The 25,420-nt window shown below is 36.9% G+C and overlaps 1 protein-coding gene across 1 annotated transcript; it reads right to left on the reverse strand.

Annotated features, from left to right (window-relative positions):
- Positions 1 to 1,061: 1,061 nt before the first annotated feature.
- Positions 1,062 to 22,242, reverse strand: AGL20 (AGAMOUS-like 20). The gene is made up of 8 exons (XM_086670087.1): positions 22,034 to 22,242; positions 21,741 to 21,924; positions 16,972 to 17,053; positions 2,627 to 2,688; positions 2,427 to 2,526; positions 2,039 to 2,080; positions 1,918 to 1,959; positions 1,062 to 1,481 (listed from the first exon to the last, which is right to left on the reverse strand). Exons 2-8 carry the CDS (start codon positions 21,920 to 21,922, stop codon positions 1,362 to 1,364), a joined length of 630 nt encoding a protein of 209 aa, XP_086526213.1. The 5' UTR covers positions 21,923 to 21,924; positions 22,034 to 22,242; the 3' UTR covers positions 1,062 to 1,361.
- Positions 22,243 to 25,420: the final 3,178 nt, after the last annotated feature.

Genomic DNA, 25,420 nt, shown 5'->3' on the forward strand with positions numbered 1-25,420 from the left:
CTACCAAAATCATTTCTACACTCAATATTACTTTCAAAATTCCCTGAATATTACTTGACACCGGAAAACCCACCATTTTTCAGAGACAAGCGACAAAAATATTCTGAAGATTCCCTTTCGATCTAGCAAAATGGAAGAAGTGATCTAACAAGATCTAATAAACCATCATTCTTACCAAATTCCAGCTATATTCTTCTATTCTTTCTGACTCGATCCAAAGTGGTTATTGAAAGAAATAAATTAAAACAGGTAACATCCTCTTCGAACAAGGGGATTCCAGCAAAGGGACCACTCCCTTCGCCCGAAAACGTAGATAGCCTTGGAGGTTTTCCCTCTCGAAACAGTGATCCAGAGCTTGCCTAAATTAGTTAGGCCTCTCACTTGATAGTTGAGAATCAACATAGCATTGGCATTTATATCTAAAAATCCGAATATCAGGTATTCGTATCGATATTGCTCTTTATAGGATAATATATGGATTCAGATACTGGTCTATTATCCAATAATATCCAAATATGTTTTCAGACACATTTACATGTCAAATACAATATTCAATTTGGATATCACATATTTACCCGATATACTTAAGAATATTCGGACGGAGAATCAAGAATAATAAATTTAGATGAGATAGGCACAACTTTTACTGTGGGTCTTTTGTGTGTTACACTAATGTGCAGATTTAGTACGAACACGTACCATAGATTTTGTATTCATCAAACATATCTCAAAGAAAGGGAGACAGGTCTATTTGAAGTCGAAAAAATATAGAGCCTTCGATTTTCTCCTCTCTTGATGGACCTTTTCTGATCTCTAACTTATGTCTAGTGTTAGTATTTTTTGCGAATATTGGGTCTGTATTTTTCGTGAATTTTGGGTCAGGATTTTTCTACTTCTCTATCACTGCAGATATCACAAGTTTCTGATTGTTCAAACAACAAAAACTTATAGGGTTAATTTGGTACTCATCTCACAATAACAATTTTGAATACATTTAGTAAAATAAATGTAAACTAGGAAATCTGTTACCATTCACACTTCAACTAAAATTTACGTTTAACTTTAGACTAAGTAAACATAATTTCGATTAGTCTAAGTTAAAATTCGTACAAGGAGTTCATTACACAGACGAACTGCAAGTGACTATGCTTAAAGTTTTGGTTAACATTACAAATATATATGTATAGGTTATATATCACTCAAAAAGTTCATTTACGCCATTTTAACCATGGACGAAAATCTAGTCTAATAGTTATATAAACTTGTACAGGATATATCATACTAAGCACACCCCATACTTAAATATATATCTGCATTATAAATCATGAACTTTGTAGCTAAGACGAGAAGTTATTAGTTAGTTAACTTCTTCTCGACCTACCTATTAACAGTTCTGTTGTCAGCTCAGGATCCGAACTACTTTCACCAATCAGAGTAGTTTTGCTACGTCGACTCGAGTCGTCTAGCTGTCCAGTGTCACACTAAAAATCAAATAGTAGAAAAAGGGAGCTTGTAAATAACTATTCTTGTGGTAAACTTATTCTGATGAAATCGATGTTTGTTCAAAGGTGTGAACCCAAAGATTTTGTTATATAAAGCTACTCCTGGTCACACATCAGATTTCATTCTGATAGATAATTGGATTGGGAATGATATTTGCAGCTCTGGTACCAGTGTTGGATGGTGTTGTGCCTCTCTTCTGAAAAACTAGCTCAAGAGCTGAAATTTGCCCTTCATTTACGGACTCACCATCTTCCCTTTCAACAAATGATGTGGGATTATCTCAACTCAGAAGTTGAATGGTCCTAAGCAGACGGGTCTCATCTAAGTTTTAATCAACAAAACGGTCTAGGCATCTAGAGTCACTACGGTTCGACCGAAAATCATTTTGAACTCGTAAAATGGAAAAGAGATTACCTTCTGAGACAACAACTGGTTTTCTTCAATCAAAATCCTTTCCTGATTATCATTAAAACATGAATCTGTTAACCAAAAGTTAGAGATAAATACGAATTTCTTTATCATTCAAGGTCTTTACCTTTTCCTGCAGTTGCTCAATCTTTTCTCTGTATAACTGATTCTGAAATTTCAAAAAACCAAAATACTTCCTTCAATTTTCAGTTTAGTTTTTCTAGTAATGAAATTTTCGAGAAACGAAATATTTGAGTGACTGCTTGTTTTCTTTCAAATTCAGATATGAAATCTGACTCAAGATCTAAATTGATTCATGACAAATTTTAGAATGTTTCTGATTCTAAATCAAATTTAGGGTCCATTAGAGTAAGACATACGATAAATCTGAATTAAGGCCACATTGTCTCGAAAAAAAAAAAACTGAAATGACTATTATGCATTTAATCAGAACATGTCCAGACTCGTAAGATTGAGATTTAGACAAATCAAAGAAAACCACTTATTCGAATTACCTTTTTCGCTCTGATGTTAATTAAACTTCGCTCTAATTGGTTTTCGGCTTGTTGTAAATCCTCAATGGAGCATGAGTCTAAGTCTTCTCCGAGTAGCTTCCTGAGCATACAAAATGTTATGCAATTCTTAGACAATTTAAACCACTGTATATGTTTCCGAAATAAAAAGTTGTTGTAGGTTTAAAGGTAAATCTTTGAACCGCTTTAAAGCTTCAAGAGTCTCAATCTTCTGTTCCAGGATTTTTGTTTCTGACTTCAAATGCTGAAACAAAGAAACAGATAACTATTACGAAGAATGAGCAGAAAAAGAGAAGGAATTATAATGTAGTGCAGCTAAATTGATTTAAGCTAGTGCAGCCATCTAAACTACTTAAGCTAAATAATCAAAATATTCAACTGCTAAGCTATGGATAGTAACAACAAAGAGGTTAGAAAAACTAGAAATTTCGAACCTAAAAGTCGAATTTCTTTTAATCAAAGTAGTCCTTGGCTGTGGTTATCTTTAATACATCTGTTTCTGAATCAGATTTAGGTAAACTTATATATCTAACATGAGTTGATAGATGTTTTTATTACTTGGTAAAGTAAGTTTCTTCTCAAAGTTGGACATATTTTTCCGTGGAGACTTGCCTTAAGATATTATTCCACTAGATAAATAAAAGAACACAAAAACTTGTTGAACTACCTAAGCAGTAATTCTGGAACCGCAACCAACTAGAGCCCTTTCAACAAAAAAACAGCAAGAGCCTATTACTCACTAACATAAAAAAAATCATATTGAACAAACATATTACATAAAAAAATAGCGAACAGACAGATTTCAAAGTTCCCCCCCAAAAGAAAAACAATAACTTATGTTCCCGAATCCCCTATAAGAAAACAAAAGCAATTCACAATGTAAAATAAATATGGGTTAGTATTTGATAAGGGTGACAAGTGAATAAGTGATCTATTTATCAAGAAATTGGACCTGAGTTCAAATTTATTTTTAGTCAAAATGACAAGTTAATATATTGTTTGTTTAAGCACCCAGACATTTGTAATCTATTTGGTTATAAATCTAAAATACTTGTATATTGTTTGGTTAAAATTTCAATGCAATTTAACAAATGTAAATATTGTTATGACAAAGAACAAGCAACCAAGAAAAGCAGTAAAGAAAGTAAACAATCACACAAAATACAAGAGAGTTTATTTGACCTACTCCACGGCGATGAATGGCGCAATGATTTCCACTATGAATGAAGGAGAAATTACAATGTTATCTATAGGGGTTTCAGTTTACATAGCTCACTGGAAACCTTAATCCCACCGCCTCTCTTTATATTTCTCGAAACATACATGGATACTTAGTATAAATAGAAGTCTTTCATTGCAGGAAACGAAGATTGTCCTGCTTTGGCAACCCTGAAGATAAACATTTTTTTGATCATAACGAGTCCCACTACTCCTTAGTCGAAAGAAGATAAACTAAGGAGTAGAAGAACTTATAGTCTTTCCTTAAATGTTCACATATATTTAGTGCAAAGATTAAGATAATGTATATCAACTTAAGTAAATAAGTCTTTAAAGTTTAGGTCATACATGAACCAGGGATGTTCGTGAAACCCAGTTATTTAAGTTTTAAGTAATGAGAGTTGCTTTTTGGGGCGGCTTACGTGTGCTTTTGAATAAGAGAGACTTAAATGTCTTCATCTTTTCCAACGGTTTTGTTTCCCCTTTTTTTTATTTTTTGACTTCAGGTCGATTTTGATCTTCTGATCACGCGTTTTTTTCATTATTATTTGGGTAACTGATCACGATTCCTCTTATCACGCGCTGAAAACGTGTTCCCTTTTTATTGGGTTGAAGCCTTAGTCGTTTCTCATCATATTAATTGTGTGTCTGGCAGGGTGAGGTTCACCGCAATTTCCTTATGCGCATTGATTACTTCGCCAATTTTCAAGACGTTTCTCCTTTATTTTTAAGTCTGTGTCGAGACTTTTGCTCTTCAGCTTCTGCCGATAAACAACTTTCTTGATTCTTTAATTTTCTTCATGGACAACTTTTCCGAAGTTGTTCTTCTTTCATTTATTTCTTCATACCTTCCGATTTTGTTTATGAAGTGACCCTAATTCGAGTTTAATTTTGAAGTTACTATTGGTTTGTTATTCTATTCAAGGAAGTTGTGCTAAATGGAGGTGCCTCCCAAGGAAGCGGTGCTAACCCCTAGGTTCTCCGTCAATTCAGTCGGGGTTAGGCGAGTGATCGACTCGCAAGGAATATGAGACTATGTTGCTTGTTTCCTTTTGTCTGTGTAAACTGGATGATGAGACAACGAGTTCCAAATGCTTTTCTTTTCTTTGGGAGGTTTCACGCGGTTTTCGAGTTATGCTTCTTTGTTGTGCACCTCGCATATGAGTTTGCTTCAGGTTCGTTGCTCTTTGGTTTAGTCGGGAGTGATTGACTGCAAATGTAGCCTTCTTCTTTTGCTTGAGAAAGCATCCGACCCCTTTTTCTCTTTGCTTACGGATGCTTGAAAATCATGAATAAAAAATTCCTTCATCTTGCATTATGTCGATCTGAAATTAGTCTATTGAAGTTTTGTTTGACTTTTTGTATCAACCGTCCGGCGGGACTTACGATTCTGGTGTATCGTAACTCCTCTATTCATTAGTCTTGTAACTTTCCTATTTAAATGAATAGAATACTTTTGCCTCCAATTTTATTTCATGTGTAACACTTATACTCAAACCATAATGTTACCAGGTTACTAATAATGTATGTTCTAAGCTAACTAAAAAGGAAAAGGTCTTAATTTCTTGTTCCTGCAAAAAACAAAAAAAATTGGTATCGATATTTCTTGAACTGTTGACATGTAGTGTTTAATAACAGTGCATGCAGGACATGGTGTATTTTATTTGGAGTAATTACGATTTTTTGTCTGGTCATAGCTCGGGCTACCCGGACATTCGTTTGCAATTGGATGCTCGCAAAGCAGGGCTTGATTTGTGGGACTTTTTCCCAAACATTCAAGGTTACCTCTACCTTGAACCGCTTAGCAATTTCAAAGAACAACTTATGTGAAATTTGTTTCCTTATTGGCCAGCGAAGTAGGGCTTACTTTTCTTCAGATAGCCTGACCATAGCTTGAGCTACCAGGGTTTACGACATTATTTTGTCTGATGCCCTGAGGCAATCTTGTATTTGTTTTTTTATTTTGATGCAAAGGGTTCTCATAAATAATTGGTTTTTATTCATAAATGGTAATACATCGAAATAATTGAAAAAGAAGAAATAAAATCTCAAGGACTTGGTGCCCTAAAACTTATGTGCTAAAATAGGATATAGATATATACTACACTATTTTCCCTTTTTTTTAATCATTAATTAAGGTGAACTTGAATAATAGTCTTACCTTGGGGGTCCCGCTTTTGTTTGGTTCTTCCTCCATGTTTTGGGGAATCACCGAGATTTTATTATGAATTATCAGATAAGTTTGCCTCTTCGCCTTTTCCTTCATTTTGCTGCACTTCTCGGTTGAGAATACCTAACATTTTGGGGCCGATCTTTGATTGTCCCTGATCATTCTCTCCAAACATGTGTCTGAGATCAGGAATTACATCATTAAGTGGGGATGGAGACAATGGTCTTGGAATTTTGAATGAAACGCCTTCCAAACATGATGACTTCTACCATAACCACTCGACTTGCCCTTTCTTCTTCAACCGCTAAAAGTGACGCGATTATCCAATCGGCCACAACTTGACTTTCTCCGAACCCCGAGAAAAGTGCGGTATAAGGTTTTAGGAAATTCGGGTCCTTGTCCAGATATTGAAAGCAAGTGCTACTCATTACATCAGCCGAACTTCCTGTGTCTACCATTATCCGGTTTACGCTCCAGTTCGCTATTGTTGCAAAGATTACCAGGGGATGGTCGTGTGGGTTGATGGTCGTGTGGGTTGATGGTCGTGTAGGGTGATGATCCGCAACAAGTTTTCAGCCGTGAAGATGATTGGAGGTGTTTCAATTTCAAGCTTCCTGTAAACGGGAGGTGGCCTCTCGCCTCTTTCGCATATTCGCTTCTAGCGTTTCTCGTGCTGCCTCCTGCCGCAAGTATTTCGGTTATTGTCACGATGGTCTTAACTTTCGTGGGTCTGGGGATTTCTTCGTCGGCGGACTTCTTTTCCCCTTATTGAATTACTCTTTGCGAAAGTAAAGTGAGTTTTCGTATCGAGCCTTGACACTACTCCTTCTCCAGAAGAACCCTCTGTCTTATGTTCGAAAGTTCCGGCTTGGTACTCCGTTTTAATATATTTATCCATCTCTTTGCTTCTTACCGACCCTTCTATAAAAAAAAATTATGTGCTTACGATCCTCAGTTCCGTGCCCTATTCTCCGTGGAAGACGCACCAAACATTTAGATCTATGGGCCAAATATCCATATTTTCTGGATTTTGATAGTTGGACTATGTTGTTCTTTTATTAGGCTTTCAAATATCTTCCATCTCTTTCTAGTAAGAGGGGTGGAAAAGTAGTTTTTTTGGCATACCTGTTTGTATCGGCCGTGTTCGACGACACGCCGATCTTGTTCTCTTTCTCTTATCCTCGGCGACTCCCTTTTCTGTCGAGAGTTTAACGATTTCTTTCGTCTTGTAGTTAGGCTCATAAACAATATATAATCGTGAATAAATATGTTAGGGTCTCCAGAACCATTGTAGCTTTCCAAGTGAGGACACACAAAATTTTTGGGCCTTCTTGCCTCAAGTGTTTCGGAGCTCAATGGGGGTGGGATAATTTTTCCCTTTGTTGACGCGTCTCTTTCTTCGCATCGCTTGCTGAGCTCTGTCAATTGTTGTATGAGAAGCTCACTTAATAGAAAATCTTCATGGTCTCTTACAGTCACAGGACGTGGGATGACTTCCACCTCTTCGGTTTCGGTTGAAGGAGTGGTTTCTCCTCGATCGATGTCTGAATTCTCGAGTTGAGCCAACATCATTGTTCTTCATTCTTCACTCTGTTTGAGTAACAACTCTATAGTTTCTGAGCGGTTGCCACCCTTGAGGCGTGGCGCGAATGTACTGGCGGGGTGTAAGCGTCCTGCCTTCTTCGAGGTGATTTCATTATCTTATATAGACTTCTTTAGGCGACTGTTGCTAGAGGGTGTTAATGAGATGACTGAGATCCATCGTATTTGATTGAAACTACTATTTCATAGTTGGGCGATATTAGGACTCCTCTTTTGAGATTATCCTGTGTATTCGATATAGACGAGTTCCCTTATCCAAGGATACTGAGTATCGTGTTTATCTTTTCGCAAAAATTTCCTCTAGGCGGGACTCTTGTATTCCAAATTTAATAAATACTTAAGATCCTCGTCGACTAGGAGCTTTGATAAGATTCGGGATTAAGTCAGTAAAGCATCAAACACACTTCTACCCTCCCATGTGCGATATTAAGACTCCTCTTTTGGGATTATCCTGTATATTCGATATAGGCGAGTTCCCCAATTCAAAGATACTCAGTATCGTGTTTATCTTTTCGTAAAAATTTCCTCCCAGCGGGACTCTTGTATCCCAAATTTAATAAAGATTTAAGTTCCTCATCAACTAGGAGCTTTGATAAGATTCGAGATTAAGTCGGTAAAGCATCAAACACACTTCTACCCCCCCCCCCCCCCTGTGCGATATTAGGACTCCTCTTTTGGGATTATCCTATATATTCGATATAGGAGAGTTCCCTTATTCAAGGATACTCAGTATCGTGTTAATCTTTTCGCAAAAATTTCCTCCCAGCGGGTCTCTTGTATCTCAAATTTAATAAATACTTATCGTCGATTAGGAGCTTTGATAAGATTCGGGATTAATTCGGAAATCGACAGAAGAACCAGTTTAAGGAAAAGAAAGCCTAGTCTGAGGAAAAATTCATTAAGGTAAATCTCTAAACTTCTAGTTCATTATTAGTTTTGGCATGAGATCCAGACAACCTAGTGTTTGGCATGAGATTCTCCTTAGAAAATTAGGTAACATCATAACCCGACACCAGATACTCTCGTGAGCGATGTGGAACTATAGGTACGGGGTGATATGAGAGTGTCCGAAGCTTAAGCTATAGGCGAACACTCAAGCTTAGTAAGTGGCAAGGCCTTTTGGGTGGGTTCGTGGAGCCTTCAGCAAGAACAGAATCCCGTACTGAATTGCGTATGAGGTGCCAAAATGAAACAATATCATTAATTGCTAAAGCTTAGAACGCCACGTTGAGAAATGAAAATGTATTCTAATTAAAATAGGATATTTTTTAAGCTAACCTATTTCACCCTACAGAGAAACATGAGAACTCTTATTTCAACTCAAATTGGATCAGAAGTTATTTCGACTGGGCTTAACTAATTGCGTTTTGTTATAGTGCGATTAAACAAACACTTCGCCAAAGTAAATAGAGCTTCAACTATAATGGAGGAGGGTCAACATTTGGTAGCCCGAGTGGTGGATAATGTTGACATAAACTCCAAAATCTCGGAGGCCCCAATTTCAATTACCAGAGGAGGTGGATTCTATGGTTTATCGAACTTAAATTATTAAGGTATAAATAACGTTGTTGGACTTTAGGTCATAGTTTAGTTAGGTTATTGTGTTAGGTTAATCCCACAATTGTTGTGGAAGGGACAGGGGGTGCCTTAATAAGTGCGGGAGAAGCCTTACCTCTTGAGCTAGCTTTTGGGGTGAGAGAGGCCCAAGACCACCACCCAACACTAGTATCAGATCCCAGGCAATAACAAATCTCGACCCAATAACTATTGAAATTAGGAGCCAATGTGTGAGGGAGAGATTGTTAGGTTAATCCCACATTGGTTGTGGAAGGGGCAGGGGGTGCGTTAATAAGTGTGGGAGAAGCCTCACCTCTTGAGCTAGCTTTTGGGGTGAGAGAGGCTTAAGACCACCCAACATATAGGTCCGTTCTTATAAGAGTTTGAATTGGGCGGTTATCGTGCTTATCACATCTTTGATGTATAAATGTCATTGTAGTGAGTATTGTAGATCATTGTCAATTTCCAAAAAAGAAAACTATAATGGAGGAGGCAAACTAGTAAAACCAAAATTAAAAAAAAAAATTACACTATGCTGGAAAAAGAGAATGCGAAATTTTAGAAAAATATTTATAAATATGTATGAAGCAAATAACAATAACAACTGTTCTACATGAATTTGATACTATATGTGTTGTGAATATTTGCAATTTAGAATGAAATTGTTGTCGCGGGAAATCTGGCCAAAACTTCCTATATTTTTGGTTTTGGTGAAAAATGATCAGTCCATTTTTTTTCAAGTCTTCGGCTCCTTAGGTGATTTCTTAAGTTGCAACTAGTTTGGAAGAGGTTTAAAACTCCTTGCGTAATAGTTATGAAAAATATAGAGTACTTTTACCAAACAAAATTCAAATATCTAGATTTTCACTAAACAAAATAAAAATATTAGGTTTTTAATCAAACAAAATATATCTTATCTTTTCAACTTAAAAAACATTGAAATTGGACTTTTTAAAATTCAGGTGGAATAAACATACCTTACTCCGAACATCCCAGAACACCAAAAAGAAGCCTATTTTTTTCATTTTCTTCTTATTTCTCTACCACAATCACCATGACCCATCAACTTTCTTTAAAGAACTTTGTAAGAATTTATTTTAGAAGAAATTTTGAAGGAAAAAAAAACAAGATTTGCTTTGCTAACCCTATTGGGTATGTTTAGGAGCCATATGATAGTTTTTTTTTTGAAAGGTTGGACTACGATTCTACGGAATCATTACAAAGACATTGATACATCTTCAAGTTGTGATAAGCATGATAAATATATCCAACACCTTGAAATAGCTACTACCATTTATAAGCATCCAAAACCTTTGTCATACTGGCGAAGGGGTCTTAGATCCGATATCCGACCTACAACAGGCTCCTTGGCTCATACAGGCTAGATGAATATATCCAGATATCCATCTCTGTAGTGGATATCAATGCATATGCATATATGTGCAATATATTGCCAAGAATAGCAATATGTCACATATTCGTGCCCAGTCATGGAGAGCCGTACACAATATATCGTGATATATAGCGGCGTCAAATTTCTTCCTTAATTTGACCAATATTACAATGAAACACCTACCTTACCACAATAGATGAAAGGAAGAGGAGATCTTCTCAAATGGCTAAGAAGAAAGTGTGAAAAGGTTAAACCTTTGATTGTTTAATTCACTCGAGTATGACCGAGTGTAGGTGAAGGTGATGACCTTCTCGGTTGATGACCGAGAGGAAGATTGAAGGAGTTGATAGTCTCGGCTATAACCGAGTGAGTATGTAACAACTCTCGGTGAGGCCGAGAGTGATGAAGCTCGGGTATAACCGAGAGAGAGAGAGATGAGCTGAGCTCTCGGTTATAACCGAGGGTTGATGATGACTATCTCGGTTGAAGCCGAGAGATGAAGATCGGTGAGCTTGTTGTTGTTGTGTGAGAGAGAGATAGAGAGATAGGTAAATACCTTGTTTATTAACACTACAACTTGTGTATTACATTATGATTGAACCCCTTTATATAGGTTTACATGATGAAGAGTTTAAACTTATCTAAACTAATCTAAACTATAATCCTAATACCTAAGGAATCCTAGTTGTAGTAGGATTCCTATTTGGACCAAGTCCACTCGGTTTGGCCGAGTGGAGTGGACCTTCCAACACTCCCCCTCAAGTTAGAGCGGGAATGGAAGTAACGCCTAACTTGCCAATAATGTTCTTGAACGGTTCTGCCCCAAGTGGCTTTGTGAAGATATCCGCTAACTGATTTTCTGTACTGGTGAAGCGTGTGGCAATGACGTTGTCTTTAATCTTTTCACGAACGATGTGGCAATCTATCTCAATGTGTTTGGTACGTTCGTGAAAAACTGGATTATCAGCAATGTGGAGAGCGGCTTTGTTGTCGCAATAAACTGTCATCGGATCTGAGTGATCAATTCCAAAGTCAAGTAATAAATACTTAAGCCATTGTAATTCGCATGTGAGGATGGCTAAAGCTCGATATTCTGCTTCTGCCGAAGACTTGGCAACGGTGGGTTGCTTCTTTGATTTCCATGAAAGTGGACTAGATCCCAACATTGTAAAATATCCTGTAGTTGATCTACGGGTCGAAGGACAACCAGCCCAATCTGAATCACAGTAACCTGTAATATGGAGAGAGCTGTTTGCGGATAAAAATACTCCTTTATCAAGGGTACCTTTCAAGTATCGTAGTACGCGATGGGCGGCGTCTAGGTGTACTTGACTGGGTGTTTGCATGAATTGACTGAGGTTATTCACAGCAAAAGCGATATCTGGCCGTGTAACTGTTAAGTAGAGAAGCCGGCCAATTAGGCGACGGTAAACTGACGGATCTGACAATGGTGTACCGTCAGTGGGACTAAGTCGAAGTTTCTGTTCCATAGGGAATTCAGAGGGACGTGCAGCGGTCAGTCCAGAATCTTTTAAAATATCAAGTGCATATTTTCTTTGACATAAAAAAATGCCTTGTGACGAACGAGAAACTTCAATACCAAGAAAGTACTGGAGACGTCCTAAATCCTTTAGCGAGAAAGCATTATTTAGGAATGATTTTAACTTGGAAATAGCATGATCATTATTTCCTGTGATAATGATGTCATCCACATAGACTAGAACATAAATCTGAGTGGAGGAGGAACGAAAGGTAAAAAGCGAATAATCACTCTTAGATTGAGAGAAACCACGTTCAATTAGAACGGAGGAAAATTTGGAAAACCACTGACGGGATGCTTGTTTTAGACCATAAAGAGATTTATGAAGGCGGCATACTTGAGACTCCCCCTTAGATGAAAACCCGGGGGGAAGTTTCATGTAAACCTCCTCATGGAGGTCGCCTTGGAGGAAGGCATTGTTAACGTCCAACTGATGGAGAGACCAGCCTTTAATGGCGGCGAGAGATAGAAGAACTCGAACGGTTACTAGTTTAGCAACCGGAGCAAAAGTATCATTGTAGTCCAACCCCTCTATTTGAGTATAGCCTTTAGCCACTAAGCGAGCTTTATAGCGTTCTATGGAGCCATCGGGCTTGAACTTTATTTTATACACCCACTTACAACCAATAGGCTTCTTGCCGGGTGGTAAGTTAGTGAGAGTCCAAGTTTTGTTTTCTTCCAAGGCCGAAATTTCCTTAGCCATGGCCTCCTTCCAATGAGAAGATTTCATTGCTTGGGTGAAGGAAGTGGGTTCGGTCGAGGACAAGACCGAGGAAAGAAATTGTTGATGAGAAGTTGAAAAGGAATTTATAGAAAAATAGTTTTCAAGTGGATACTTGACGGTAGTGGTGTTGGAGCAAACATAGTCTTTGAGATGACTAGGTGGTTGACGAGACCGAACCGGTCTGCCGGAGTCAACGTCGGGAGCGCCGGAAGTGGGAACACCGGTCGCGGGCGGTGGAAGAGAAGAGCCCGAACCGGGAGTGGTGACAGGGGGTTCTGTCGGCACCCCTGAATCAGGGAGCTCGGTAGAGATATCTGTAGGCACCCCCGAAGGGAAAGAATGGTTTTCTGTCGGCACCCCCGAAGGTGTGTTACCAGGGGTGTCTGGAGGCACCCCTGAAACAGTATCCAAAACCGGGACGACAGGGACAGTGGGTTCTTCGGTGAACCTGCTGCTGTCGGACGGTGAATCGGGAGGAGGCTCGGTATTCACCGGAAAATCAAAGGTTCCGTCATCATCAATAGAGAGGGATGGAGACGGGTCGGCGAGAGGAGCTTGTGCCGGAGGTGGAGAAGCCATAGGAAAGCGGCTCTCGAAGAATGTAACGTCTCGTGAGATGAAAATACGTTGAGTAGAGATGTCGTAGATACGGTAACCCTTTTGTCCACTTGGGTAGCCAAGAAAAATGCCGGCGGAGGACCGGGCGTCCATCTTGGTTTTGACCAAAGGGATACGGGCATAGCAAAGGCATCCGAATACACGTAAGTGTGAAAGATTCGGAGGAGCACCCATGAGGATTTCATGAGGGGATTTCCCATCAAGGATTGGTGTGGGTAATTTATTAATGAGATAGACGGCGGTTAGAACGCATTCTCCCCAAAACGAAAGAGGGAGGTGAGCTTGAAGTCGTAAAGATCTAGCGACTTCAAGAATATGGCGATGTTTTCGCTCAACAACACCGTTTTGTTGAGGTGTATAAGTGCAACTACGTTGATGGGTGATTCCTTTTTCAAGAAACCAACTTTGGAGGGAATGATTCATGAACTCAGAACCATTGTCTGATCTAATTGTTTTTATCACACAGTTAAATTGTGTATGAACATAATTAGAAAAATTCCTAATTTTCATGGTGGAGTCCGATTTAGAACTTAGAAGGAATATCCAAGTACAACGAGAAAAATCGTCAACAAGGGTCAAAAAATAACGACACCCGGAGGTGGAGGGAACCGGAAAGGGACCCCATATATCGGCATGAACTAACTCAAATATATGAGTGGAAGAAGTAGTGCTAGAAGGAAAAGGCAATCGACATTGCTTAGAAAGCGGACATATATCGCACGGCACTTTATTTGATGAGAATTTAAAATTCATGCATGGAAGTCTAGAATTAAAAAATTGAAAACGAGAGAAAGATGGATGGCCTAAACGGCAATGCCATAAAGAAAAAGACTCATGACTAGGTTTATCTTGAAATAAATTTGAAACGGAAAAAATTTGACGCTCCGTGCGGAGGAAGTAAAGATCATCATGGAGACTACCATGCCCAATCTCCATCTTCGTTGTTCGGTCTTGAAAAAGACATAAGTCATCGTCAAATAAGACGGTACAACGAAGAGATTTAGAAATTTGAGATATAGATATGAGATTAAATTGAAAAGATGGAATATGAAGCACATCTTGTAAATAAAATCTATTGGAAAAATAGACCGAACCAATATGGTGAACCTTAACTCTTGATCCATCGGGTAGTCTAACAAATAAATCCGGAGGAGCAAGAGAATATGAAGAAAAACGTGATAAAACCGAACATATGTGTTTAGCGGCACCGGAATCAATAACCCAAGGAGGATGAAAAGAAGAATAATACTTACCTGTAAGATTGACGTGAGGGTCTTTAGTGGTAACATGAGAAGATGTGGGCTGTTTGTTTTGTTCCAATAAGGCAATTATAGATTGGTATTGCTCCGGTGTGAGAGTAGTTGTTGAAGGCATCGTGGTGGGAGAATCCGAGTGGTGAACCTCAAACAGTCCACTATTAATGGTAGCATGAACTTGAGAAGTTTCAGAAGCTTCGGGAGTAGTCATGATTCAAGAGAAAAAAAAAATTTGAAGGCTCTTATACCATGTGAAAAGGTTAAACCTTTGATTGTTTAATTCACTCGAGTATGACCGAGTGTAGGTGAAGGTGATGACCTTCTCGGTTGATGACCGAGAGGAAGATTGAAGGAGTTGATAGTCTCGGCTATAACCGAGTGAGTATGTAACAACTCTCGGTGAGGCCGAGAGTGATGAAGCTCGGGTATAACCGAGAGAGAGAGAGATGAGCTGAGCTCTCGGTTATAACCGAGGGTTGATGATGACTATCTCGGTTGAAGCCGAGAGATGAAGATCGGTGAGCTTGTTGTTGTTGTGTGAGAGAGAGATAGAGAGATAGGTAAATACCTTGTTTATTAACACTACAACTTGTGTATTACATTATGATTGAACCCCTTTATATAGGTTTACATGATGAAGAGTTTAAACTTATCTAAACTAATCTAAACTATAATCCTAATACCTAAGGAATCCTAGTTGTAGTAGGATTCCTATTTGGACCAAGTCCACTCGGTTTGGCCGAGTGGAGTGGACCTTCCAACAGAAAGGCACTGTCCGGAAAGACAAAAATAGAAAGAAAGAAAGAAATCAGCTAAGAAACAATTCAAGGGTTTCTTATTCCCAGTAATCAATACATTTATACTTAAAACTGTAAGATCCTAGCCTAGTTAAGCCATAAAAGTACTATTTCTACTTGCTCCAGAATCCACAGTTAGATTATCCTACATCAAAGAGAATTAGATTTAAAGGTAAATTGACAATTCTTAAGAACATAGCACAACTTCATTCATTTATACTTTCTTGGGAACTTAAGTAGATTGATTATGGCATCAAAACAGAGAATGGGATAAGTCACATTTCCCACGAAAGAGATACACTTGAGTAACTCAGTGATTCGGTTGGGATTAAGAGTAGACCGAGTGGGTCCAATGATGATCACGAGTTAATGATTTCCCACTAAAGAGAGTGAAATCCTGTGAAAGAGTAGAGGGAGGAGATGAGAAAGAGTTGAGAGGTAAAGAGATATTGCTCAACCCTTCGTCGAAAAAGAAACATAATGAGTAGAGAGAGAGCAAACGTGAAATGCAACTACTTACTTATGAAAGCAGCAGTTTGCAACAACTTTATAACAGCTTTTGAACTGTTTTTGATACACGATGTGTCGTGAATATATATAGTAAGGGGTATGTAAAGAAACTTGTAACATGGAGGATTCGGTTGAGTAACTCCGCTCAGCTCTATACGATCAGGGGGTCGGGGTACTTGAATACATGAGGCAAATCTAAAAGGCAACCCACAACCCTGAGGTTTGGTCCTGAGCCACCCAAATACTAAAAGGCATGTTCTAGAGGCACCTCTTGTTTTCTAAAGACACCCTGTACAGCCAAATGTATGGGTTTATCTTATCATCACAACCTCTATAGAACTTCCCTGCAAAAAGAGTGCAGAGGCCTGAGGTTTACCGAATTTGCAGGTGTAACTTTAATAGGTATCATCAAATAGGTCTATAGAACTTTCCTGCAAGTTTTAGAGTCTCACAGTGAGACTCAGATCTCAAATAACATATGTAATTTAGACTTCAAAACTTGCAAGAGTATCAATTACTCGTCTATTAAAGTTTAGTATCGGGGATTCAAGCACCCTTTCCAGGTCTAGCATATCGAAATATTATCGGTTTCATTTGGATAATACCCTTGAGGAACTAAATTCTTATCCGGTATGAAAATGAAGACCCAGAACTGGCATAAACAGTTTTGATTCCGGGTAAACGCGCCCCCATTTCCACCCCCTAGTTGGAACCTTTCTAATTACATACATGATTATCTGATTCTTTTGTCATCAACTTCCTCTCTTACATTTACTTTTATGTGAACCCTAGTCTAACCTCAACTAAAGATCAAATCAACCTCTTATGTCTATTACCTATTTCATTTCCCTCCATGAAAACCAACCAAGATATGGTAACACAACTACATATGGGTTTATCCATTTTGTCTAGATGCTTCTCCTGCACCTAAAGAATTTCCAAGCACCACCACACACAAGAAAAGAATACTTATCTAACTCCGATCAAATCATGACAAATGCAGCAACAAAACACAGTAATTTACAGTTCATTTCATATCTCAGGGATGAATAAAAAGATGATTAAAACCAAACATGCATTCAGAAGAACATGAAATAATATTAATGTGAGGAATTCATATCATAAAAGTAAAGAGGACTGACCTGTGAATTTTGTTTAGTTTCCTTGGTATTGATCTCTATATCTTTATTATAGTTCAGGTAGCGCTCGATAGTCTTTTGCATACTGGAAACAACAGAATTTGGACAAAACGTAAATTACCAACTATTGCAAATACTCTCAACTAAATAATACGTAAAATCAGGTAAGTACTGCAATAAGGTCACAATACAAGCGCTATATAGTCTTCACTCAAATTCATCAGTTATATCATTTCAAGTTCCTTTGAAGAAATTAACACCATAAAGATTCGTATTGATGTGAAATGTGCAAGACACTTCGTCACACATTGCCTAAAAAGACCTTCGGGGCCTTGGATATAATATAACACATCGTCTTAGGTCAGTTTGGTACTTAAATCTGAAGAAGCCTGTGGCGGTCCAAAGCAAGCTCATGCCAAGGAAAAAAAGACCTTGTACGACGCAGAACTAGGCCAATGGGACCTGAATGGTGCTTAAATCATGAAAACATGGTTCATATTGAGACGGGTGTTACATCACCACATCACTTATACTCCCTCCGTCCCAATTTGTTTGTAGTTTTGGAGAGTCCAACTTATTAAGAGAATCTGTTTTTGTTGTGGTAAGTAAAAATATTTTCCTACACTACCCCTATTTAATTTGAAATTTTTCAATAACAAAAAAGAAAGGATCAAAATACTTAGTCAAACTGAATTTATTATTCCTTAACTGAAAGAGTCATTTATTGTTTAGAAATTTGGATCCAAATTTTGTTACTACTGATGTGGTTTTGAACATGAAGGTACCAAATTAACTAAAGAAATTGACCATCACTGTAATAGTGCCTAATTGCCAATCCTTATTGTAGCTATCTGGCGGGAACTAATTTGGCGGCACATAATTTGGAGGCAACTAATTGTATTTCAAAATGAATTACAGAACTCTGAAATTGTGATGAAAACTTGATTTTTAAAATTAGTTTGAAATTGTAACATAGGGTATATAAGTACCCATTCTTTATTCCCATCTTCCATAAAAAAAACTCCTGTATCCTCAGATGCCTTTCTCCATTTCTATATCTATATTAAAGGTTTCTACATCTTTAGTATAGTTGACATAATGGAAGTTCAAACTACTCCCAATTCTCCTACACAATTAACATCGAAAAGAAATTTAACGAGTCTTCAACCCTTCTCAAACAAAGTCAAAATGGAAAACTTAGAAGAGGTGTTGCAACTAAAGTGGCCGATTTATTTTGTGTACATCCAAACACAATTCGTCGTATATATTAAGAGGGGGCCGAAACATTCTAGTTATAAATTAATATGAAAAGCAATTTCATCCAAAATTACCACCTACAAATAACAATTAAGCCGATATTAAACACAAATAATAAAAATAACATAGAACTACTATGATAGTTCGTTCTTTCTTTATGCATCTAAAAATAAGAGTTTTAGTAATATAAGATGAAACTTCTTCTGTTTCTGCAATATTTTTTTTTTTAAAAAGTTGATCGATCGTAGGAAATTTTTTAGACTTTAATTGAAAAAATTCATACAAATGCTACACATTAATTAGCTGTTAAATCATTAAATTTAGAATTTTGAGGGTGTAAATTAGGTTAATCTAGAAGTGTCGGAAACTTGGAATTGTGGGCAGTGGAAGACTTGTTCACTGGTTGAGGTAATTTAGGCCTTGCAACTAAAAAGAGGTAATTTATTCATTGGGTGGGTTTATAGGTGGAAATAGGTGTTGGGCTTTGATTGGTTTGGATTGATTAGGGGGTCCAATTAATTTTAAGTTAAAAGCTTTTAACCTTTTCCTATGGGAGCATGGAGAAAAGATTGAGGATGAGGGGGGCCAGGGCCACTCCTGGCCCTCACCTACATACGTCCCTGGTTGACACAAACTCCAGAAATCCCTGGAGGTCTCAGGTTCAAATCCCAGAGAAGGTGGAATCTTTGGTTATTTGATTTGGGATTATAAGGGTGTAAATAATGTAGTTGGGCTTTAGGCCATTGTCTTGTTGGGCTATAGGCCCGGTCTTGTTTCAGTTTGAGTGGGCAGTTATTGAGCGTATCACATCTTTGATGTATCAATGCCAAATGTAACGACATACGTAGATCGTAGTCGACTTCCAAAAAAAAAAAAAAAAAACCATACATATCCACACAAGCTTGATTGGAACAAAATCACATTCATGCGCATGAGGTACCTAAAGCTCTTTGTTCAACTTCTCAATGCATGCATGAGTTAGGTGGATATGCCCCACATTATTCCTCACCTTTCTTTCTTAAAAAGGTTAAACAAACCATTCCTCCAAACTTTTTGGAAAATAAGGAATTTCTAGAGCTAAAAATGGATGTGACGTGGAAAAAGACTTGTCCACCAAGTCAATCTTGAAACTCATCTAGTATACTAATTTTCTTGATTTGGTTATTAAACGCATGGTTGACCTTGCATGGGAAATGTTTGACCCCAAAAACATGAAAATTGCAACCAAGTACTCAAAATTCTACGTACGCCCCCACATTAATGTGAGAGATATACTATACTATTTATTAAGCACAAAATTCCAAAAAGATAATAGTATTACCCTTCATCCACCAATACCATTATGCCCCAATATGATATGGGATTCCAATAAGTAGTAGAATCCACCATTGGCCTCTCAAATCCCCATCAAGAAACCCTAAAAACTCTCCCATATATACCAACCAGAGATGGTTCCCTAGTTTCATTATATTTACAATACTACTTATGTTTGTTAAGAATCAAGTCTTGTGATGATTTGAATAGGATTACTTTCTAAACCTTCAAACTTAGTTATTTTAAAGTTTCAAATAATTCTAAAATGAATTACTGTATTTAGATTGAGCTCTAAGTACGAAATCTAGGTGTGAGCTCAAGTTTGCTAAATGAGACTTTTTTTAATGGGCTTGTAGAACCTTTACTATGAGAACAAAAGCACGTATCTATTAGGTTAGGACTTAGGTGTCTAAAGTGGGATCAATAATTGTTAAGATTGGGTTTGTTAAAGAAGTATTTGAGCCTAAGATGTCGCATCACTCAAAGTGGGAAATGCAGTAGTCCTTAATCGCTTGGGAGAGAACGCATATCCTCAATACAGGTGCGAGGTCAAATTTAATAAATGTCAAAACTTATGAGTAGGTTTGTGGAGCCTTTGAAAAGAACAAAACTCTCGTGCCTTTTGGGTTTCGGCTAGGTGTTTAAAGCGAGGGAACTGCCGACAACTCCTACGACTTGGTCGTTTCAAATTTTGTTTCGCTGATTGGTCACACCATTTGGTATATAAGAAAGGTAATTGATTTAGTAAGAAATGGGAGCAAATCAAACAACACTACAATTTCCCTAGTTCCTAGCACTTTAGAAACATATATGAGAATGGAAATTTCGTTCTCGAATGAACAAGAAATAGTATCATAAATTAAAATGGGTTCCCCAACTCACTTGGGGTACGTACTATTTGTCATGCACGCACACACTACTTATAGGCACAAGCATATGGTTTAAAAATGTTATAATTAATTTTATCCTTCTTTTTTTTGTCTAAATACGGGTAACTGTCCAGTACAAGTACAAAGAAAGGCGCAAACAACACTATATAGCCAATAACACTACTGAATGGGAAGAGACTCCGTAGAGAAACGACCACCAACATGTACAACATAGAAGAACAACCACCAACAATGTAAGGAACCACCAACTCGCGTGCAAATGAGGTCAACCATCAGCAATAGGAGGTACTTGAGCACACTTGGATTATGAACACGCCTCAACTATTCAGCATAAATATTGCACCAAGGCTAGTGTTCGAACAATGTCTAGTAGTAATATAATTGGTAGCTGAAAGGATCATTTCAGTTTGCTCGTAGCAATCAAATGATAAAAGAAGAATACAATTCAAGCTATTAGACTAACATGCAAGGGGGTTATTCATTTCAGCCAATGTCAAAACATCTTAAAATATACGGAAGTGCTCGACATACAAAAGTCTGTACGTCTACTCACTTATGCATCGAAAAGCAAGCAATGGTTAGATTCCATAAAAAAATTTTGATCTTCAAGTTTCTAAAAATTAAAACTAACCCACCACCATGTGGGGTGATCCATAAAATGTAACTTAGGGTTGTAATTAAGTAGATGGGCAGACTTAAAGAGAGTACCACGAGATTCAAATAAAATAAAGAGATTAGTGAAAGAGCCAATTTGTCAAATACCAAAAACATGAGACACACTCACACAAGAGAAAGTGTACAATTAGGGTTTAAGTATTCATTAATGCTAAACCCATTTCTCCAAAGTAGTTTATTATTTTTCATTAACCTAGCTAAATCATTGTGAAAATTTTATCCCAACTCACTAAAAAGAGAATTAAATACTGTATAAGTTACTTTGACAGATGAAAATTGAAACCCTAGGACAGATGAACTCAAACAAAATCCATATGAGGATAGCAAGAACACAGTCAGTAGAAGATTGAAAAGCAAAAAAAAATAAATAATATTAAAATGAGCAAGGGGTTGACCAGGAAAAACTCTTTTGAATCGGATTTAAACTCATGAATTATTTTGTTTATCTAATGGATCAGGTGAGATATTCCAACTACAGATCTGATTTCTTCAATCAATATATATATATATATATATATCCTAAAAAAAGCAAATCGTTTGTTTAATTTTAAGAGGATCGATCTCATAATGAGATATCATGTGTTAAAAGCTAGCTAGAGAAAAAAGAAATAAAAAGAGAAATAGTAGTAGTAGTACCTGGAACTGGAAAATTCATAAAGTTTTCCTCTAGGAGAGAAGACAATAAGTGAAAGTTCAGCATCACAAAGAACAGATAACTCAAATGCTTTTTTGAGTAAACCATTTCTACGCTTTGAAAATGTTACTTGTCTACTTGTTGCGTTTTCTATTCTTCTCATTTCTGTTTTCCCCCTTACCATCTCTATTTATTAAACATGTACACAAAAAAATATCTCATCAGAACAAGTTCATCATCTTACTATTTATAACAAACCCAAAAACAAGAAGATCGAACCAAGAAGAGAACTTACTTTAAAGATGATGATATATAGTTGATGAAGATCAATGACAAAGAATGAATGAAGCTTCCAGAGATATACTACTACTTAAAGAAAGAAAGAAAGAAAGAAAGATTGACAAAAAATACCCTCCTAGCCTCTTTCTGTTCTTACTTTTTCTTCTCTCTAACTTTATTTTTGGAATAATGAATGAGAGAACATCTCCTCCTACTTTTTCTTAACTTTCCTTATTTATCTATTTTCACATGTTTGCTGCTGCTACCATATCTCTTTCCTAAAGACAGAATTTTAACCCTTTTAAAATTGTTATTATCTCCAAAAAAAAAAAAAAAAAAAAAAAAGTAAGGAACCACAAAAATTTGGACAGAAATCTTATTGGTTTGTTATAATTCCTGCTTTCCATAATTCTAGTTAATCCAATGAAATGCAAATTACGGTAAATTATATAAGATTTCTCCTAAATTCAGCTTAGTTGGTCTTTAACATTGATGTCTTTGACAGGGACGTGTTTGAGGAGGTGCGACCGGCCTGGTCGCACTGGGGCCCCTCAAATCACATAATTTTTTTGAAGAGATAGAGGCCCCTAAATGCCAAATTAAGTATATAAATTTCGCATTATACACTAAAACAAGATAGTGATGTAGTTGAGTTGGTAAACCTCTTGTTATTTTATCATCTCATTATTATCTCAAACTGTTTCTAACAACAATTATTTTCTTCACAAAAAAAAAACAACTGCTACTAGTTATGGTATTGAGTTATGGATAATCTATTACTTTAGTTTTGTTTGTATGTTTATGAAATTAAATAGTTATTGTTCTGTTCTTTTCATGGAAAGAGTGTTGTCAAACGTGTATGATTTTTGCATATAAGTATTTGAGAGGAAAAAAATACACAACTTAGTTCATTTAGGACACTTACTAATGTATAATGCGTGAAAAAAAATTTACACGATTAGATATCATTGGAGAAAGAGCCCCAAACATACCGGCTCCCAAATTCTCGGCCACGCCATTGATCTTTGATCATCTGGTCCCTTGATAACATATACTGCATGCCTGAGTGGGTGATAAAAGACTGTTGGATACTAAGATCATTGCTACTCTCAAAGAGATGGAACACAAATCCAAGCATCCAATGGTCGTTCTTCTGTTGTAAAAACATGTAGAATTTTGTATAACAAAATAGTCGATTATAATGAATCTCGAATTTATTGACTGTCTATTCTCATTTCAAACGACCACTGAAGAATTTTTTTGTTGTTGAAATCACTGAAGATAATATTTAATTATCTACATGCCAAAATCTCAATCAACGTAATTGGAGTATTTATAATATGCCAATGCAATTGACATTGTCACATTTCTACAAGAGGTGGGTGATTATACGTGTATAAATGTTTCTAAAATTGTTGTTCTAAACACATGTAACTAAATTACCATTCATTGGTTGCATATAGTGTATTCATGTTTGTAATAATAATAACAATATTAATGTTTGGTAGGTCCTTGAGAGCATAAAGTACGAGTGGGTGCTCAAACTTAGTAGTTTATAGGACATAAATGTTTTTTTTTGTTGAACTTATAGGACATAAATGTTGATACAATAAAGTTTTGTTTAAGTTGTGTGGTGGATTTTTCATCATAATAAAAAATGTTTGGACAAGACAAGTTCTTTCCGAGAGCAGGAGAATAGATAATGAGCCTATGGGGGAGAAAACACTATCTATAAAATTATATATACAGTGAGAAAGTCTCTAAAAAACAACAACCAAATTAGCTCGGCTGGTTTGGTTCTTCCCTACTTACATGAAGGTCGTGGGTTCGATTCCCCTGTACGACATTCAGTTTCTTTTTTTGGTTTATGGGGCCATGAAGACCTGGCTTGGGCTCTAATGTTTGAAGACTCAAATATATTATTTTGTAGGCCCCCACAAATGACTTCTAAGTATTTACTAGGTTAGTTATTTCACTTCTTTAACTTGATCACTTGTTTCTGTTCTCATACACTTAAGAGGTTTCTCTAGACGTGTTAGATGCCAATACGAAGCCAAACGAAAATATCAAAACTAAATATTTGACTTTTCAATTTTTCTTTTTCTCCATAGGGTTTAGGTCTTTTTCTATCTTTTTAGTCATTTTTCTCTATCAAATTGCAAAAAAAGAATAGTCAACTTAGTTTGTTGTACAAATACTATTATATTCCGATCATTACAACAAATTCAATGAAATTGTAAGTTCTTGAGATTTAATACTTACAAAAGTTCCAACAAATTTATTTTGAATACTTACAATAATTACAACAAATTTATTTTGGATAATTATTTAGGGTGCATGATTTTCTTTTACTTTCAAATTGCGATATAAAGGGCCCCGATCAAAATTTCGCACCGGACCCCCAATATCTCAGCCACGCCACTGTATGTGTCAATATCTCACCCTTGCTTACTTGGACAAACGATGTATGTGACTGACACGTATCAATTTGCATTAATCAAAATTACTACTCATTACTTTCTCTGTCTCTCTCTTGATACAAGTGGTGGTGGGTTAAAAGTAGAAAACTTCATTGGTAAGTCACTAACCAGACACCGTCACGTGCCTCCTAAATTGAAGATATTTTTTCAACAAAAAAATTGAAGATATTTTAGGTTATTTGCCACTTGACAGTATATATAGCCAGACGCTACAAATATCTTTCCAAAACGGGGAACGTTAAACGGCATACGCGCTCACGCGCTTTAATGATGACTAACTTAACCAATTAGAGTTGCGCGTGTGCGCGTAAACAAATAGATATTTTTGGAGTAGTGAATTGACGTTGGGAATCTGGAAGCATGGTTGGCATCCATCGTGGGACCCCAACCTCCACTCACACAGTGTCTCAGAATAGACAATCAGATATTTTTAGGGTAATTAATTGTAGGAACTATTTACAGCAAATATTTGATACACAAACCTTGGTCTGAGCAATTCCAACCTTTTTCTGCGCGTGGAAACGCGTGTATGAGTTTTCTGTGATATTGTATACCAGTGAAATATATATTTGAATTATTTTCGAAACACATTTTTTTTTCGAAGTCAGAAAAAGTATACGCAGAACGTAGTGGGTCGTTAGTGGGATGTATTTTAATTGTTAATTTGTAGAGCTTAAAAAAATGTTTAAACTAATTAAAATTTTTCAAAAAATTAAAAAAAGATCTGACCGTTAGATTTGATCCAACGGCTAGGATTAATCCCACCATGACCATTGTCATGTTGATGAACTTTAGTCGACCCTAAGATTAGGGTCGACTGAGCCCCAACCGGCTGACCTTGGATGGCTTGGCTGAGGCCAAAATTTAAACTTCTGACCTTAACCATGCTTAGGTTGGATTTGCTCTTAGTATATAACTATCTC

The sequence above is a fragment of the Eschscholzia californica genome, unplaced genomic scaffold (assembly GCF_041429995.1).
Source record: "Eschscholzia californica isolate CP2 unplaced genomic scaffold, dmEscCali1.0.p SCAF_3, whole genome shotgun sequence".
In the NCBI taxonomy this organism is placed as follows: Eukaryota; Viridiplantae; Streptophyta; class Magnoliopsida; order Ranunculales; family Papaveraceae; genus Eschscholzia; species Eschscholzia californica.